This window comes from Nematostella vectensis, chromosome 7 (assembly GCF_932526225.1).
Source record: "Nematostella vectensis chromosome 7, jaNemVect1.1, whole genome shotgun sequence".
Classification (NCBI taxonomy): Eukaryota; Metazoa; Cnidaria; class Anthozoa; order Actiniaria; family Edwardsiidae; genus Nematostella; species Nematostella vectensis.
This window is the reverse complement of record NC_064040.1, coordinates 1,361,181-1,378,818: the sequence shown is the minus strand read 5'-3', so window position 1 is coordinate 1,378,818 and position 17,638 is coordinate 1,361,181. Positions and strand designations below refer to the sequence as shown.

The 17,638-nt window shown below is 40.7% G+C and overlaps 3 protein-coding genes and 1 long non-coding RNA gene across 11 annotated transcripts in view; 3 read left to right on the top strand and 1 right to left on the bottom strand.

Moving 5' to 3' along the window:
* Positions 1–45: 45 nt before the first annotated feature.
* LOC5511960 (DDB1- and CUL4-associated factor 5) lies at positions 46–7,250 on the top strand. 2 transcript variants are annotated; one of them, XM_032381333.2, is made up of 9 exons: positions 46–388; positions 1,156–1,302; positions 1,542–1,578; positions 1,689–1,825; positions 2,834–2,969; positions 3,244–3,655; positions 4,586–4,744; positions 4,978–6,016; positions 6,050–7,250. In XM_032381333.2, exons 1-9 carry the CDS (start codon positions 160–162, stop codon positions 6,676–6,678), a joined length of 2,925 nt encoding a protein of 974 aa, XP_032237224.2. In that variant the 5' UTR covers positions 46–159; the 3' UTR covers positions 6,679–7,250. The 2 variants fall into 2 exon arrangements, with proteins under 2 accessions (XP_032237224.2, XP_032237223.2); XM_032381332.2 differs by having other exon boundaries at positions 4,978–7,250.
* LOC116618058 (protein CEBPZOS) lies at positions 7,244–8,605 on the bottom strand. Its single transcript, XM_032381345.2, has 3 exons — positions 8,401–8,605; positions 7,909–7,953; positions 7,244–7,836 (listed from the first exon to the last, which is right to left on the bottom strand). The coding sequence occupies exons 1-3, from the start codon at positions 8,510–8,512 to the stop codon at positions 7,760–7,762; spliced, it is 234 nt and encodes a 77-aa protein (XP_032237236.1). The 5' UTR covers positions 8,513–8,605; the 3' UTR covers positions 7,244–7,759.
* Positions 8,606–8,626: 21 nt separating this feature from the next.
* Positions 8,627–17,638, top strand: part of LOC5511926 (zinc transporter 6) — a 22,842-nt gene continuing 13,830 nt past the window's right edge. Inside the window, exons 1-11 of one of the 7 annotated variants that reach the window (XM_048730555.1) lie at positions 8,627–8,919; positions 9,727–9,759; positions 10,445–10,497; positions 10,620–10,706; positions 11,185–11,269; positions 12,315–12,357; positions 12,527–12,592; positions 12,666–12,746; positions 12,853–12,888; positions 13,126–13,220; positions 13,695–13,743. In XM_048730555.1, the coding sequence (XP_048586512.1) occupies positions 8,736–8,919; positions 9,727–9,759; positions 10,445–10,497; positions 10,620–10,706; positions 11,185–11,269; positions 12,315–12,357; positions 12,527–12,592; positions 12,666–12,746; positions 12,853–12,888; positions 13,126–13,220; positions 13,695–13,743 (812 nt within the window). In that variant the 5' untranslated portion in view covers positions 8,627–8,735. Of the gene's footprint in view, positions 8,953–9,186; positions 9,392–9,726; positions 9,760–10,441; positions 10,498–10,619; positions 10,707–11,184; positions 11,270–12,314; positions 12,358–12,526; positions 12,593–12,665; positions 12,747–12,852; positions 12,889–13,125; positions 13,221–13,694; positions 13,744–17,638 lie in introns of all 7 variants that reach the window. The other 6 variants (XM_048730552.1, XM_048730556.1, XM_048730554.1 and 3 more) reach the window with 6 other exon arrangements.
* LOC125568382 lies at positions 9,894–10,441 on the top strand. Its single transcript, XR_007312312.1, has 2 exons — positions 9,894–10,023; positions 10,130–10,441. It is a non-coding gene; the product is annotated as an uncharacterized LOC125568382 (long non-coding RNA).

Sequence of the window (17,638 nt, the reverse complement as noted above, 5' to 3'; positions counted from 1 at the left end):
GACACTAGTCCCCACTCCTCCGCATCTCACTGTTTCATTAGCATTCGAAAATTTATTTGACGCATTTTGGTTAGAACTCTACAACTGTACAAAAACACATGTCTTTTTCCACGTCTGTTTTAAAAGGAGCTTAAGAAATACTAAAGCCAAGAGGCGAAGATGTCCAGGAGATGGGATGTCTCTCCCAAGAGGCCTGTAGCGGCTCAAAGTAGTTATATTTGCCACCAGACTGCCCGTGAACTCTATGGCTCGTCTGTCTCCTGTTCCAGTTTGCTGGCCGCCAAGTTCGCGTCTTGCAAAGATTTGTTCCGAAAAGACTTACGTGGACACTTTGGCTGCGTGAACGCCATCGAGTTCTCTAACAAAGGAGGGGAGCTTGTTGTGTCAGGTATTTCAAGCTCTCAGTACATTTGGATATACTCTTTCGTGTTGAGTTTATTTATGCTAATTTCCATTTGGAGTAAAAATAACGTGGCACCTTTCTTTAATTCTTCATACCTTGGGATTATCAAAAATAGGCTTTAGAGTAAAACAATACCACACTGAACCGTCTGTCTTATAAGGGATTTTGAAAATGCCAACTACATCTAACATCTGCAGTTGTTAGAATGTTATTATAAAGAAGACTTGAATAACTTGGGCATGGTTTAAAGTTTCCAGCAATGCACTGAAGTCATTCACTCCTGTCACAATACCTCTGTTGAGGTTGTCGTTATAACAACATCTTGTCCTAGGACAATATTAAGTCTATTTGGATAAAATGAATTTTGCGCTTATTGGTTTTTGAAGGTTGAACAATGAAATAATAACTTGAAACATGTTGGTTGTGGTGGTGGTAACAGGGTGCTGTACTGTAGGTGTGTTGTCATCATATTTCGAAGATTTTTACAGGGTGATGTAGATGCGCAGGCCCATAGCCAAGGGGGGTGCAAAAGAGCTCCCACTTGACTGGAAGGTCAGCTCTCATTAAGAAAAATTAAGTACTATTGCGAGCTAGGACTAGCTACCTAAGAGAAAATGGTCCACTCAATGGGTAAACAAACTTCTCTAGTCAAAATCTTGGCAATGGGCCTGGTGTGATATGTTGTCATTATATGTCTGCAGATGGTTATTGGGTGCTGTAGGTGTGATATGTTGTAATTTCATGTTCACCAGGCGGGGATGACCGCAGGGTGCTTGTGTGGGATATTGAGAGGTCCCTCACCAACACTAAGCTGTCACCTGCTCAGATGAAGGGACAACACAGATCAAATATTTTCTGTACAGTCTTCAGCAATGATAACAACCTCATCTATTCTGCCGGTAACTATCATACAACTTATTATATTAGAAGTCCACTTTGTTTGAATTCTTGTTTTACAAATTTGTGTGTATATTAGGGATTTGAACATGCAATGAAAAAGTGAAAGGAAAAAGGTGAAATCTCCTAAAAGCAAAGCCTTATGTGGGAGGGGACAGGATGGATGATGTAGAGTATATATTTGGATGAATTGGTATTCATTATATTGTATTTATCTACTGTAACTCACATCTTTTTTAAGGAAATGATGATCAAGCAATGAGACATGACCTGAAAACGTAAGTTTTTTCACATTAGATACAAGTGACTTGTGGTTGGTTGCAGGATCTGGTCAAGTTAGAAATTTTCTGTGCTAAGAACTTAACCTGGTATTTTGCCTTTTTTTCAGGGGAGAGACAGTGGGTGTGTTTATCCACGATGATCCAGTCTACTGTCTGAACATCCACCCAGAGGATAACGTTTTCTTAACAGCATGTGAAAATGGCAAAGTCCTCATGTGGGATGTAAGGACACCGACAGGAAGCAGTAAGTTTTTATTATTTATTTGTTTGTTTGTTTGTTTATTTATAAGGCTTCTACCACTATAACACATATGAAATAGCGGTAAGGTTGACGCAACAGAGCATGGCTCCAACTCAAGTGTAACCCTTTACAATAAAAGAAAAAATAATTGGCAATAACGACAACAACAAATGAAGGAAAATATAAAGAAAAAGTACTTTAAAAAACCCTACTCTAAATGGCTAATAGCAACAGGATGGTTGCACTAGAATACTCCTAGGGCGGCAGCACTTAGGAAAAACTGATTTCCATGTTATTGCATTTTCGGCATTGAAAGTAGTTTGCATTGCCTAGCTATATTTGACTGCTAGTTTGTTTTTAAAGAGGGTAATGATGACGTAGTGCGTACAGTATATCTACAGGGAGTGTACTCCACACCTTCGGAATTCGATTGAAAAATAAATTTTGAAAAAGCTTAGTTTTACAGAGGGGGTGGCTATATCAAGGTTGCTCCTGTGGCGGGACGATCTTAGCGATGGCAATGGTTTAAAGTAATGCGAGGACGGAATATTATAGTGTCCATTTAGGCATTTATACATAAAAACAAGGTCCTTAATTTCATGCCAGTAGGAGAGGGGTAGCAAATTTGCCTGTTCTAAGCGTTCCTGGTATGTGAGTTTAGCGCTATTTGTTAGTTTCACTTTTGTCGCAAGGCGTTGCAGAGCCTCCACCGATCTCATGTCCGTAATTGCTTGAGGTGCCCACACCTTGCTTGCGTATCCCACTGTTGGTCTAACTATTGACAGATAAAGAGATCTTCTAGCATCTGTGTCAAAGTCACGTAGACCGTTCCATTCAGTCTTGGTCAAGTTGGAGGGTGACCCCTTGATTGAGGGTGACCACTCACTAGAGGTTTTCTTATTTAACTTATGTTAATGTTAAAGCTTAGGGCATGTCAGTCATGACAACTAGGGACTGGGCGGATGCAACAATGGTAAACATATTACATCTACTTTCAATTCCACCTCGCAGGCCCCTCCCAGTGTGTCGCACGGTACCCGTCCTCTGCATTTCATGCTGCTGTGTTCAACCCTGTTGATCCTGTGCTCATTGCTACAGCAAATGCAAAGAAGGGAGTACAGCTATGGGATTCCCGAGCCCCTAAAAAGTAAGAAAATAATAACAATCTCGACCAGAACATCAATATTTAGTCGCTGTTAGTATGAAAGAACATAAAAAATAAAACTTTGACAAATACAAACCTGACAGGAGTCAGGTAATACAAGTATAAAAGAATATATGGTGATAAGATTAGGAGGATGATGATGGTTATCATCATGATGGTGATGGTGGTGGTGGTGATGGTGGTGGTGGTGATGGTGGTGGTGGTGATGGTGGTGATGGTGATGGTCATCATGATGGTGATACATCCTTTTTGTCAGGCTCCTGCATCAGTACAGCAGCATAACACCTCAGCCATGTGCCATGGGCGTCAGGTGGAATAAAGCAGGCACTATGCTGACTGCGCTGAGGCGTCGCCTACCACCTGTGCTATACCGCATTGACCGCACAGCCAGCCTAGCAGAGTTTGATCATCCTGGGTACAACAATGTTTGCACCATGAAGAGCCACTGCTTTGCTGGAGACAAAGATCAGTATATCATCTCTGGGTCAGACGACTTTAATGTGTATGTCTGGAGGATACCAGACATGCTGGCAAATGAGCCTGATACTATGGTGTCTGTCGACCAGGCATTCATGGTACTCTCTGGACACAGGTCTATTGTCAACCAGGTCCGCTTTAACCCGACCACGCACATGATCATCTCAGCTGGTGTGGAGAAGATTATCAAGGTAATGTAAAACTCAACACACTATGTTACACTATGAAACCCAATAGCACACAAACAAGTTATTTGATTTACAGAAGATGAATAGAACTGTCCTTATGAAGGTGACTCAATTGTTACATTCTTTTCAAAATTAAACAGGTGTCCATAGAGCAGAGGTTTACATTATTTGTTGCAAGCAGACATTTCATTGCATGTTTATAAATTGACATTTTATTGCATATTTTGCTTGTTTAAAATCACAAATTTCATGATGTATTATGCTTGTGTATAAGCATACATTTCATGATATATTTTGCTTGTTTATAAGCATACATTTCGTGATATATTTTGCTTGTTTATGAGCAGGCATTTCATGGCTTTTTTGTTTGTTTATAAGCAGACATTTCATGGCTTGTTTTGCTTGTTTATAAGCACATATTTCCTGATATATTTTTCTTGTTTATAAGCAGACATTTCATGATATATTTTGCTTGTTTGTAAACACACATTTCCTGATATATTTTGCTTGTTTATAAACACACATTTCCTGATATATTTTGCTTGTTTGTAAACACACATTTCATGATACATTTTGCTTGTTTATAAGCACACATTTCATGATATATTTTGCGTTTGTAAACACACATTTCCTGATATATTTTGCTTGTTTATAAACACACATTTCCTGATATATTTTGCTTGTTTATAACCACACACATTTCCTGATATATTTTGCTTGTTTATAAGCACACATTTCATGATATATTTTGCGTTTATAAGCACACATTTCATGATATATTTTTCTTGTTTATAAGAAAACATTTCATGATATATTTTGCTTGTTTATAAGCACACATTTCGTGATATATTTTTCTTGTTTATAAGCACACTTTTCATGGCTTGTTTTGCTTGTTTATAAGCACACATTTCATGGCTTGTTTTGCTTGTCTAGGTGTGGAGCCCATGGGAGGTCTATGGTGACAAAAAGTCTGGCATTCGCCCACTGACCTCTAGCCAGCGTCGTGAGCTCTACAGCCATGATGACTATGTGGACTTGGTGTTGAGCAGTGGGAGACCGCTGACCCATGAGTATGATGAGGGCTCAGTGGAGGTAGGTGTCTCACATTGCTTCTCATCCTGTAGGGTTTTTGAGTTCTTGATTATATGAGCTATTCTCCCAACTCCCCCACAGAAATAAGACAATTTTGCTTTTTGGTGTATTTCTGAAAATTGTTTTCTCCCTCTACCTAATTCCCCAGTTCATTATTGTAACGTCTTTGCACCCATTGCTTTTAATCTCTGTTGGTAATTCCTTTAAACCATTTTTTTTTCTCTGTTGTGTAGGAGGACCCTCGGATGCTGGCTTTCTTTGACTCCCTCATTCAGCACGAGGAGCGAGGCTGGGAGTCAGACAGTGATGACAGCTTCTCCCCAGAGGAGTTTTACCTGAACTTTACACACGCAGACTCCAGCGGCAGTGATAGCGGCAATGAGCCTCCAGGTCTCAGTATCCAGTCTGTCCGGGACATCTTGGCTGGATATGCTACAGCCCCGGGATACCAAGAGGAGCCCCCCGCAGATGAAGAGACAAGGGCTGTGCTAAGGAGGATGGGGCAGCTACGCCGGGCGATGCACCTGCGCAATGAGGCAGCGGAGGAGGAAGGGGACTCGGAAGCACAGGATGTACTCAGGAGGATGCGGCGGTTACAGCGTGCCGTATTCCTGAGGGGGTTCCTGCGTGAGGAGGAGCAGGAAGGAGCTGTTGCAGCGCCCTCAGAGTCCAGCTTGCAGTACTTACGGGACATCAATAGGGTGCTAATAGATGGCCAGGGTGGGTCATCATCGGACAGCAGCACTGGGACCTCGAGTGAGTCTGAAAGGCTTGCCAGAATGCCGTCAAACTCAAGTGACTTGATAAGACGAGCTCGCTTTCCTTCAACATCCAGTGCATCATCTGACAGACTTGGGTTGTTGGCTTCCCCCTCCAGTAGCTCAGAGATGCGTGCCGGGCTAGCACCACCCGAGAATGATGCAGTGGTATTGAGGAGTGCCACATTCAGACGGCGCACCTTTGGTAGTACACGTCGTTACCGCAGAACAAGAGTGGCTGATGATGAGCAAGATGGAGAAGAGACAAGTTCAGCTAGCGAGTCATCAGACAGCCAGAGCTCCTCAAGTAGCCACGAGTCTGATGTGGATAGACGACGGAGGAGATGTAAACAAGCAAGAACACATGAGTCAGATTCCACATGCGCATCAACAAACACAGAACCCAACAGAACCGATCCTAGAATAAACACAGGAACCAATAGAATGGGTTCTAAACTAGACACAGGACCCAACCAAACAGATTCTCGACTATTAACAGGTGCCAATGGAACAGATTCTCAACTAGACACAGGACCCAACCAAACAGATTCTCGACTAGACACAGGACCCAGCAGGACTGCCTCCTCTTCCAAAAGTCAGTGCTCAAGGGATCCCTTACATTCTAGCTCTGAAGATGCCAATTCCACAGGAATGTTAGTTGGGATAACACAAGAAAACGAGAGGAATTCGAGTGAGCATAGTACACGCAATAGTTCAAATTGTGAAGGTTACCAAAGTATTAGGCGTATCAAGAGTTCAGCTACTGCGACACTTTCTCATTCCTTTGATTCCAGTGATGTCTGTAATGGTAGCGGAAACATTCCAGCATGCACTCTTACTCAGATGTGCAACTCATTTTGTGAATCTGAAAAGGTTAAGGAAAGCAGTAGCTCGACTCTGCATTCTTGTGACCATTCGAATGACCATGCTACTTCAAACAACACAAGGAAACCATGGGATATGCCTGGTTACAGGCCATGTAATGGCTCGTCTGGTCATGTTACACAGTGTCCCAAAACACCAAACCGAGGGACAATTTGTCAAGAACAACACAGAACTCAAATAGATGACAGCCACAATGAGAAAGTTAGCAATAATATACACTGCTGTGGGGCAGGCAATAAGCAACAAACAGTAAGCAGTCAGTCGTCAGAAAAACACCCAGGGGAAAGCTGATTGGCTAATCGCGAAGGGGAAAGCTGATTGGTTAATCACCCAGGGGAGAGCTGATTGGTTGATCACCCAGGGGAGAGCTGATTGGTTGATCACCCAGGGAGAAGCTGATTGGTTAATCACCCAGGGAGAAGCTGATTGGTTAATCACCCAGGGGAAAGCTGATTGGTTAATTACCCAGGATAAAGCTGGTTGGTAAATCAATCAATATTACGGGGAAATTAAAACAGGGAGGGGACTTAATAGAGTTTTATGGAAAACCACCCAAAATAATCACAATAACCGTACAATCTTTGTAGTAATAGATAGTTTTTAGGGGAGTGAGTTGATTTTCATATCCATTCAGTATTACTGTAGTTGTGATTGCATAGTGGTGCTCTTTATGCCTGTTGTAAGATATGAAATCAATTTTAAAGCTAAGTCATATATCAGATTATTTGATTTCATGTCCTCTGGCAATGTTCTGTATCAATACATGATTTTTGAAATTACGGTAATTAATTACTTATATATGTTCAAACCAAGTTAGGGTATTTATAAAGTGATATATAAATTAAAAGAACATTCGTACACAATGGTGTTTGCTTTATTATCCTTAGCATGTGGGAAAGACATTGTGATCAAAAAACATTTGTGAGAATTCCTTGATGCTTTATTAGGCACTCGTTAGAGTCCTAAGTACATGTAAAAAGTACATGTAAATGGAGATAACAATTCTGCATGTTCCTATCTCTCCCTGGCTCTTTTGAATTGTAATATTATATGTACTGAACAGCTTAGCTTGGGTTCAAACTACACCCTTAGTTATGGTTATGGTTTAGTTATGGTTGTTTGTTGAGTAGAAGATAAGTAGAGGGTGATGATCTAAGTCTACAGTTGAGTGCACCAAGTGTGTAATATTCACCAGTCTATCAATGTTTCTTGTTCATGGTCAGAACATGCTCAAGTACTGCCACAAGACAAGTTTTTGTGTATTCATTGGGCTTGTTTAAGTTCATATGACCACATCAGTAACACATCCTTTGCAATATCTGTTTGTCAGTGATCATTTCATATTGATCCTGCTTATGGTCACTCTCTAGATTCACTCAGAGTTCCACGTTTTCTGATCATCTTTGCGTACATCGACATACCCCCCCATCTCTGCTGTTGTGTAAAAACCTATAGAAAAGTTTTAAAACAAAATTCTTAATTTTCAATCTTAGGATAAAGAGTAGAATTTAGTTCTCATACCTTCTAGAATAGAGGGGTAGTTATCTTTCATCCAGCGCCTGTACTCTGTTTAAAAAAAAAGCAATCAAGTGTGTGCTACTGTAAATCTACACTTTACAATAATACCACTTACATAGCAATTGAGTGTGGGCGAACAGTAGTGGATCTAGGGGGAGGGTTTACGGGGTTTAAACCCCCCTTTGGGCTGCCAGAAAGCCATATCTAACAAAAAAATACCCCCCCTTCCCCCCTTTGTCACTGAGCTAAACCCCCCCTTTAGCGAGAAGGTATATCCGCCCCTGGGCAAACGAAACCTTTTTTTTTTTGGGGGGGGGGGGGGGGGGTTATAAGTGGAGTGTCTCGAAAGTAAGAGTTATTCGAACTATACCCTAACACTCTATTTTTCAGGTAAACTGTCTTTGATTTCTTCAACTTTGGTCATGATAATAATATACAGCCAATTTTCCTTATTTGTCATCCATATCGGTAAAGTCAAACTCGCAGTATTTTTACCTTGATCCGTGTTCATGTAATGCCAGACACGAAACGATGTCAGAAATGCTACTGCCTCAGCAACTATCACACCCCTCAGAACCAGCCATCTGTGTCTCGCTCCTAACACCATCAAAAACCAACAAAAACGGCAGGAAATTCGGCATAGAGTAGAGAATTTTCAATCGATGCGAAGTTAATTAAAACATGTGCGCTCGGTCATAGGGACTGGTACTAGGGTTACGTGTCATACTCGCGGGCTCACAAAACAAGATGGCGGCAAACACAGATCAGACGTGAAGCGAAAGTCACCCGGAAATCAGTCCAAATTCGTTCTTTTTGTCGCAAATATCAACATGAATCCATATGTAGAATCCTTAAAAGACCCATCGCATAGTTATTACCAACCCTCATCTGTAAATCCCGGCGTGTACTCGTACAACAGTATCTCCGCGAGTGCAATCCCTGGTTCCGATGGAGACAGACTTTTGCGATACGTGCCAAAACGACAGACGAGCGGCGAAGTCACCCTGGACATAGGGGAATTGGCAAGTGGAGACACAGATAGTAGAGGTAAGTCACCCTGGACATAGGGGAATCAGCAAGTGGGGACACAGATAGTAGAGGTAAGTCACCCTGGACATAGGGGAATCGGCAAGTGTGGACACAGATAGTAGAGGTAAGTCACCCTGGATATAGGGGAATCGGCAAGTGGGGACACAGATAGTAGAGGTAAGTCACCCTTAGACACAGGGGAATCGGCAAGTGCGACACAGATAGTAGAGGTAAGTCACCCTGAATCCATATGTAGAATCCTTAAAAGACCCATCGCATAGTTATTACCAACCCTCATCTGTGGATCCCGGCGTGTACTCGTACAACAGTATCTCCGCGAGTGCAATCCCTGGTTCCGATGGAGACAGACTTTTGCGATACGTGCCAAAACGACAGACGAGCGGCGAAGTCACCCTGGACATAGGGGAATTGGCAAGTGGAGACACAGATAGTAGAGGTAAGTCACCCTGGACATAGGGGAATCAGCAAGTGGGGACACAGATAGTAGAGGTAAGTCACCCTGGACATAGGGGAATCGGCAAGTGCGACACAGATGGTAGAGGTAAGTCACCCTGGACATAGGGGAATTGGCAAGTGGAGACACAGATAGTAGAGGTAAGTCACCCTGGACATAGGTGAATCGGCAAGTGCGACACAGATGGTAGAGGTAAGTCACCCTGGACATAGGGGAATCGGCAAGTGTGGACACAGATAGTAGAGGTAAGTCACCCTGGACATAGGTGAATCGGCAAGTGCGACACAGATAGTAGAGGTAAGTCACCCTGGACATAGGGGAATCGGCAAGTGTGGACACAGATAGTAGAGGTAAGTCACCCTGGACATAGGGGAATCGGCAAGTGGGGACACAGATAGTAGAGGTAAGTCACCCTGGACATAGGGGAATCAGCAAGTGTGGACACAGATAGTAGAGGTAAGTCACCCTAGACATAGGGGAATCAGCAAGTGGGACACAGATGGTAGAGGTAAGTCACCCTGGACATAGGGGAATCGGCAAGTGGGGACACAGATAGTAGAGGTAAGTCACCCTAGACATAGGGGAATCGGCAAGTGGGGACACAGATAGTAGAGGTAAGTCACCCTTAGACACAGGGGAATCGGCAAGTGGGACACAGATAGTAGAGGTAAGTCACCCTTAGACACAGGGGAATCGGCAAGTGCGACACAGATGGTAGAGGTAATCAGCAAGTGTGGACACAGATATAGTCGAGGTTAAGTTAACAGATAAATGGTTTTTGATGTTTCAAGTACAGAAATTAGCAGTATGATTAAAAAGTAATAAAGTGTGAGTATTTGTTGAAGGAGAGAAGTGCCCATTCATATACTGTATCATATTGAAAGAGATACAATTTTAGGATCCTGCAATAAGAAATGCCCCATCCCAAGGGGGATGTGCGCATGCCCTTCCAGGGCCTACTGGGTACATTTCTATTCAATTGAGTGCTTATACGTTATGTATTTATAAGCTGATTTCAAACACATTTTTCAGCAGATCAAAATTTAAGATTACGGGGGACACACGATGACAGCGGAAGGATGCTTTTGGTAAATTGCTCATTGTTATTCCATGCAAATCATACCACTGGTTATATTTATGAGTGTTTGTATTGAACTCAATTTTTCTCTTTTTATTTGTTTTTCTTTTTTTTTGGTTTTGTTCTTGTTAGAGTGCCATTAAGCCATTCCAGAAGAGGTCTTCTGGGATGATAAACACTGTCACCAAAGAACTGAAAACAGTCTTGGCTGAAAAACAGGTGCATTTGGTGTTTATAACCTAATTTTACCATCAAAATTCATTACAACCAAATAGTTATCATGCCTTCTCTCATAATCACCACTACAACAATTATCATTGTCACTACTACCACAATTATCATCATAACCACAACCACCATCATCATGATTATTATCACTATTATCATCATCATCATTATTGTTATCACTTCCATCATCTTTATCATTATTATCACCACTATCATAATCATTATTATCACCAACATAATCATTTTCATCACTACCATCATCATCATTTTCATTACTACCATCATCATCATCATTATTATCATTACCATTATTATCACTACCATAATCATCATCATTATTATCGCTACCATCATTATCATTATTATCACCATCATTAACATTCCCGTTCATATGTAGCATGAGTACTATCATAAAATCTATTACTTTTATCCTTTCTGTTATTATCATCCCTTTTTGTATTTTTTTTAGGGATGGAAAATATTCTGGCTTCTCCTAGGAAACATCGCTCTTACATTTGTCTTGTTTGTATACAGTGGTTCAACCAACAGCTTAGGTAAGGGTCAGTTTTATACAGTAAGGAATTGGAACTCTTACATTTGTCTTGTTTGTATACAGTGGTTCAACCAACAGCTTAGGTGAGGGTCAGTTTTATACAGTAAGGAATTGGAACTCTTACATTTGTCTTGTTTGTATACAGTGGTTCAACCAACAGCTTAGGTGAGGGTCAGTTTATACATAAGGAATTGGAACTCTTACATTTGTCTTGTATATAGTGGTTCAACCAATAGCTTAAGCAGGGGTCGGTTTTACTTTTAAGAAATTGTCACACTTACATTTGACAATGGTGACGCAATTATTATAATAAAAGTGATAATAATAGATTATTATTCTTGTTGTTATTATTATTATCATATATTTTATAATAATTATGTTATTTATAACAATAACAATCATAATAATAATAATAATAATAAGGGTGGATTGAAGGACCCCAAATGAGACATTCTAATCCAGGACACTGTTGTCGCGTAATCCTCCCCTCGCGATTAGCTCAGCCAGCCTCAGGTACTACTATGGTGCCTCTTCCATTCCTCGCTCGTTCCTCCGGTGGTGGTGAACACTAATGGGGTGAAAGTTCCCAGTTCTATCTCTAGAACTATGTCAGCATATGCCCTCTTCTTTTGGTTTCCATGGTTGCGGTATATCTGTTTGGAGGTTTGGTCCTTGTAAGAGGCCGGGTTGGGGTGACAAGTAAAAAGGCGGACCTCTGCTTTTCCCCAAACCCCCGGGCATGTATGTCAATGCGAGTGTCTGCTTTATTTGCTCCACTTGGTAGCCTCTTACAAGTAAGTTCTTGAACGACGGGTTCTATTTCAACGTCGCTACAGAATATCTTAAGTAAGTCAGCCTCGAGATGACAAGAGTTCATTATAGTGCGAATTATAAATCGGCCCCTTCTGCAAATCATTCCATGATCGATTGTAAAGGCATTACCACATATGCACACTGAGGGCTTGTTGTCGATTTTCCATTAATTCCTGTCCATTTAATTATTGTTTTTTTTATTATGATTATTGATGTATCAAATTACCTTGCAGCATTGACAGCCTTCAGCTATTTGACAATATTTGATGTGCTGAGGTTAGTAAGCCATTACCTCAGTGCTCTCATAGCCTATATATATATATATGGATTGTAACTTGATATATAGAAGACAGGCTTATATACCAAGTAGTTTTTTTCCCTATTCCACAGCCTTTTTACACATCTCCTTTCACTTATATACCAAGTATTTTTTTCTATTTGGCAGTCTTTTTACGTGTCTTCTTTCCCTGTGGGTCTCACTTCAGAAGCCAACATCAGCATTTTCTTTTGGGTATGGAATTCTGACGATGCTTTGTTTACGTATCAGTATAATTTAAACTAATGCAGACTTGCTTGCTTCATAGATATGAGCGATATGAAGTTTTAGCTGTATTTTCTTCCACTATTCTTACTATGTTTGGGGCATTATTTATTTTCAAGGAGAGGTATAGTATGCTGACTTGAATAATTTGAAATTTACTTATTTGACTGATTTATTGTTCAGCACTCTATGTTGGGTCATATTTCAAGTAAAATATTATTTTCTTTCAGCATTGAACGTCTCTTATTACCAGTGGAAATTGTGACGTGAGTGTTCTGTATTTAGAAATAGCTTGTTTTTCTTTTTCCCTATTCAGGAATAACCTGTTTTTTCCCTATTCTGTAATCAGGAATATCCTGTTTTTCAGGTTCTGTATTTGGGGATAACCTGGTTTATGGTTCTGTACTCAAGAATAGCCTGTTTTTCCTGTTCTATATTTAGGGAAAACCTGTTTTTCTGGCTCTGTTTTATGGGATAACCTGTTTTTCCTGTTCTGCACTCAGGGACAGCCTGTTTTTCCTATCCATTGCTGGCCTTTTCCTCCACTTGCTTGTCACATTTGCTGCTGGAAACAAACCGCTTCAACAAGTATCTAAAGGTGTGGTAATCTTATCTTACTTTTGCAATCCAAGAGACAATAAAATCATAAGCCCTACCAGAGTGATTGCTCCAAGTTCCAAACCTCTGTGATAATCGTCTCGAGCTTGCAAGCAAAGTAAAGATTGTGCTAGTAGCTTGTTTACTCTGGTAGTAACAGTATAACTCACCTTAGTCCAGACCTGGGACTCTCTTTGCGCTTGACATTCTGGCTCGCGTGAAAGAGGGTCCAGTATGTATTGCATGCACATGCGTGAAAATACACCACATATATGCAGTGTGGCCTAGTTGCTTAGTTCAAGATGGCTGCAAAGGGACGAGCGAGGGTTTATTTTAGAAATATTACGCTAATTTTGTTTGTTCTGGTTAAATCAATGAACTTTTCAGTTTTCGACATTTTCACACGAGCCAGAATGTTGAGCGCAAAGAGAGTCCCAGGTCTGGTCTAAACTCATCTGCTTCTTTACTTATTTAGCTGCTGCATCTAACTGGCTGCAAGATGCAGTCACTGATCTTGGACACAGGTATGTACCGGTATATAACTTATAGCACACCTGTGTTTTCACTATCCTTTCCCATGTTTCTTCGTTTTTACTATCCTTTCCCATTTTCCTGTGTTTTCACTATCAACAGTGATCAATTCTAAACTGGAAAAAAAACCTATTAAGTGGAAACATCTTAGGGTCCTGACCCCGTACGCAGTTCTGCTCAAGGTTAAACCAATCAGCTATCGAGCTATGATTTGGGGTTTGCACGGCGCAGATCTGCGCGGTTTGAGCCAATCAGACGTTATAGATCTCGGTGACATCAAGGAGGTGTTGACATACAATAACCAGACTACTCTGTATGGCATAAATATCTGGTTATTACATGTCAACAGGGGTAAAGCCTTTGTTAATTCTCAAACAAAAGGTAAAACAAAACCTCTGAAAGTCTGAACGAAAACACCTTCCTTTGACTAAATACAATAAGCTAAAAAGGAGCGACATTATTTTCACAGGTCCTCTTTTATTATTATAGTTTCTCAAATTGATACTTTTTGTGTTTGATATGTGTATTATTTTTAGCTTACTTGAAGGGTGCTAATTTGGCGGGATTGTTTTGGCGCGTTAAGAACAGTGTTCTCAAATACTGGAACTTCCTTCGTGTATCTCCTCCTTAGAGTTAATCGATTAACTCCAATATAATGCCTTCCTTATTTTCGGAGTTTATGATATTTCTTTGAATACCCTGTATCCCAGAAGAGTCCTTGCGTTATTTTCCAATTTCAACTGGAAGCTTGGCAAGCCTTAATCGGCCACGGCGGACTTGTTACTTTGCTTTCGTTGTAAATGCGTATGCAACCATACAAATATCCATCTTTGGTCGCTTAATAGTAAACTCGGAATGATCAAGCCGGCTATAACGCGAGGCAACGCGAGTTGGAGTGCTTATCATTGCAAGTGGTCACAAGACACAAAGCGCAGTCCTGCGCTTGCATTAGCCAATAATGATACAATTATTCACTTCCTTTAGCGCAGGACTGCTCATGTATCAGCGAATCCCGTATTTAGCGTGATATCGGAACCCATGTGAACTGCTACCTAGCGCCTGGTTAATTAACCTGGTTAATCTACTCGGCTTAGTTTCGTATTTTAACTCAAACATATTGATTAAAAATAAACTTCTCACTACATCCAGAGTACTTTTCAATTATCTGTTAAGGACTCGCTTATTTTGAGAAATTTCGGGCTCGTTATGAAAGTAACGCGAAACGGCAAAACTTGAGCGCAGCCCTGCGCTCGCATTAGCCAATAATGATACAATTATTCACTTCCTGTTGCGCAGGACTGCTCATGTATCAGCGAATCCCGTATTTAGCGTGATATTGGAACCCATGTGAACTTCTACCTAGCGCAGAGCAGCTTATGCCCTTGTACCTGCCACTTGGTTAATCTACTCTGCTTAGTTTCGTATTTTTAATCAAACATGTTGTTTAAAAGTAAACATGTCTATAGTTATGAAAGTGATGCGAAACGGGAAAACTTGTGAGTTAATTACGAGTTTCGCGCACGACTGCACCGTTTTGTGCTTATCTTTCAATATATTTTGTACTCCACTGTTAGCAAAGCGGCTGTTATCTTATCAAATCAAAAATAACATTAGTATGATCAAGCTGGCTATAACGTATAGCAATGCCAGTTGGAGTGCTTATCATTGCAAGTGGTCACAAGACACAAAGCGCAGTCCTGCTCTTGCATTAGCCAATAATGATACAATTATTCACTTCCTTTAGCGCAGGACTGCTCATGTATCAGCGAATCCCGTATTTAGCGTAACATCGGAACATATTGATTAAAAATAAACGTGTCACTATATCCAGAGTACTTCTCAATTATCTGTTAAGTACTCGCTTATTTTGAAAAATTTCGGACTCGTTATGAAAGTAACGCGAAACGGCAAAACTTGAGCGCAGCCCTGCGCTCGCATTAGCCAATAATGATACAATTATTCACTTCCTGTTGCGCAGGACTGCTCATGTATCAGCGAATCCCGTATTTAGCGTGATATCGGAACCCATGTGAACTGCTACCTAGCGCCTGGTTAATTAACCTGGTTAATCTACTCGGCTTAGTTTCGTATTTTAACTCAAACATATTGATTAAAAATAAACTTCTCACTACATCCAGAGTACTTTTCAATTATAACAGTGATCAATTCTAAACTGGAAAAAAAACCTATTAAGTGGAAACATCTTAGGGTCCTGACCCCGTACACAGTTCTGCTCAAGGTTAAACCAATCAGCTATCGAGCTATGATTTGGGGTTTGCACGGCGCAGATCTGCGCGGTTTGAGCCAATCAGACGTTATAGATCTCGGTGACATCAAGGAGGTGTTGACATATAATAACCAGACTACTCTGTATGACATAAATATCTGGTTATTACACATCAACAGGGGTAAAGCCTTTGTTAATTCACAAACAAAAGGTAAAACAAAACCTCTGAAAGTCTGAACGAAAACACCTTCCTTTGACTAAATACAATAAGCTAAAAAGGAGCGACATTATTTTCACAGGTCCTCTTTTATTATTATAGTTTCTCAAATTGATACTTTTTGTGTTTGATATGTGTATTATTTTTAGCTTACTTGAAAGGTGCTAATTTGGCGGGATTGTTTTGGCGCGTTAAGAACAGTGTTCTCAAATACTGGAACTTCCTTCGTGTATCTCCTCCTTAGAGTTAATCGATTAACTCCAATATAATGCCTTCCTTATTTTCGGAGTTTATGATATTTCTTTGAATACCTTGTATCCCAGAAGAGTCCTTGCGTTATTTTCCAATTTCAACTGGAAGCTTGGCAAGCCTTAATCGGCCACGGCGGACTTGTTACTTTGCTTTCGTTGTAAATGCGCATGCAACCATACAAATATCCATCTTTGGTCGCTTAATAGTAAACTCGGAATGATCAAGCCGGCTATAACGCGAGGCAACGCGAGTTGGAGTGCTTATCATTGCAAGTGGTCACAAGACACAAAGCGCAGTCCTGCGCTTGCATTAGCCAATGATGATACAATTATTCACTTCCTTTAGCGCAGGACTGCTCATGTATCAGCGAATCCCGTATTTAGCGTGATATCGGAACCCACGTGAACTGCTACCTAGCGCCTGGTTAATTAACCTGGTTAATCTACTCGGCTTAGTTTCGTATTTTAACTCAAACATATTGATTAAAAATAAACTTCTCACTACATCCAGAGTACTTTTCAATTATCTGTTAAGGACTCGCTTATTTTGAGAAATTTTGGGCTCGTTATGAAAGTAACGCGAAACGGCAAAACTTGAGCGCAGCCCTGCGCTCGCATTAGCCAATAATGATACAATTATTCACTTCCTGTTGCGCAGGACTGCTCATGTATCAGCGAATCCCGTATTTAGCGTAATACCGGAACCCACGTGAACTGGTAACAGAGACGTGGTTCTTAGCGCAGAGCAGAATTTTACGAGTGTTGCTACTTTGGTCTTGGGACTACACATCTCAATGTTAACCTATCCTTATCATGTTACTTACATGATACCTTTTAATTCGAGTTGAAACAGTATTTAGGCATAACAGTTTATTCAGAACAAGTGCAACAGCATTTTCGTCGGGTAAATTTGGATGCTTTAACGTGCTCGCTGCTCGAAGCTGTGAACATGAGACTCTATCTGCTACAAAAGGTCAAATTACGCAATGCGTGCAATCGCTTTCACAAATGAATCTACCTCTCATCTAATAAATGTATTTGTATCTTGGGCTTTCTTTCCAAACGCATTAATATATTTAGAGGAGAAATATTCACGCTTTACTTGACTACGTACGCGTGTAGAAGGAATTTGACCTTGCTAACAAAACCACAATTTGACAGATAGTGCTTGTTGTCAATTAACACCTTGGCTA

What these genes read in the sequence shown, in the direction of transcription:
- LOC5511960 (XM_032381332.2), top strand. Translation starts at nt 160, where the DNA reads ATGTCCAGGAGATGGGATGTCTCTCCCAAGAGGCCTGTAGCGGCTCAA. An exon ending in AAGGACACCGACAGGAAGCA is followed by an intron (nt 1,826 to 2,833) that starts GTAAGTTTTTAT and finishes TCCACCTCGCAG; the next exon opens with GCCCCTCCCAGTGTGTCGCA. An exon ending in ATGATGAGGGCTCAGTGGAG is followed by an intron (nt 4,745 to 4,977) that starts GTAGGTGTCTCA and finishes TCTGTTGTGTAG; the next exon opens with GAGGACCCTCGGATGCTGGC.
- LOC116618058 (XM_032381345.2), bottom strand. Translation starts at nt 8,512, where the DNA reads ATGGTGTTAGGAGCGAGACACAGATGGCTGGTTCTGAGGGGTGTGATA. An exon ending in TTACATGAACACGGATCAAG is followed by an intron (nt 7,954 to 8,400) that starts GTAAAAATACTG and finishes TTTTTTAAACAG; the next exon opens with AGTACAGGCGCTGGATGAAA. An exon ending in CTACCCCTCTATTCTAGAAG is followed by an intron (nt 7,837 to 7,908) that starts GTATGAGAACTA and finishes ACTTTTCTATAG; the next exon opens with GTTTTTACACAACAGCAGAG.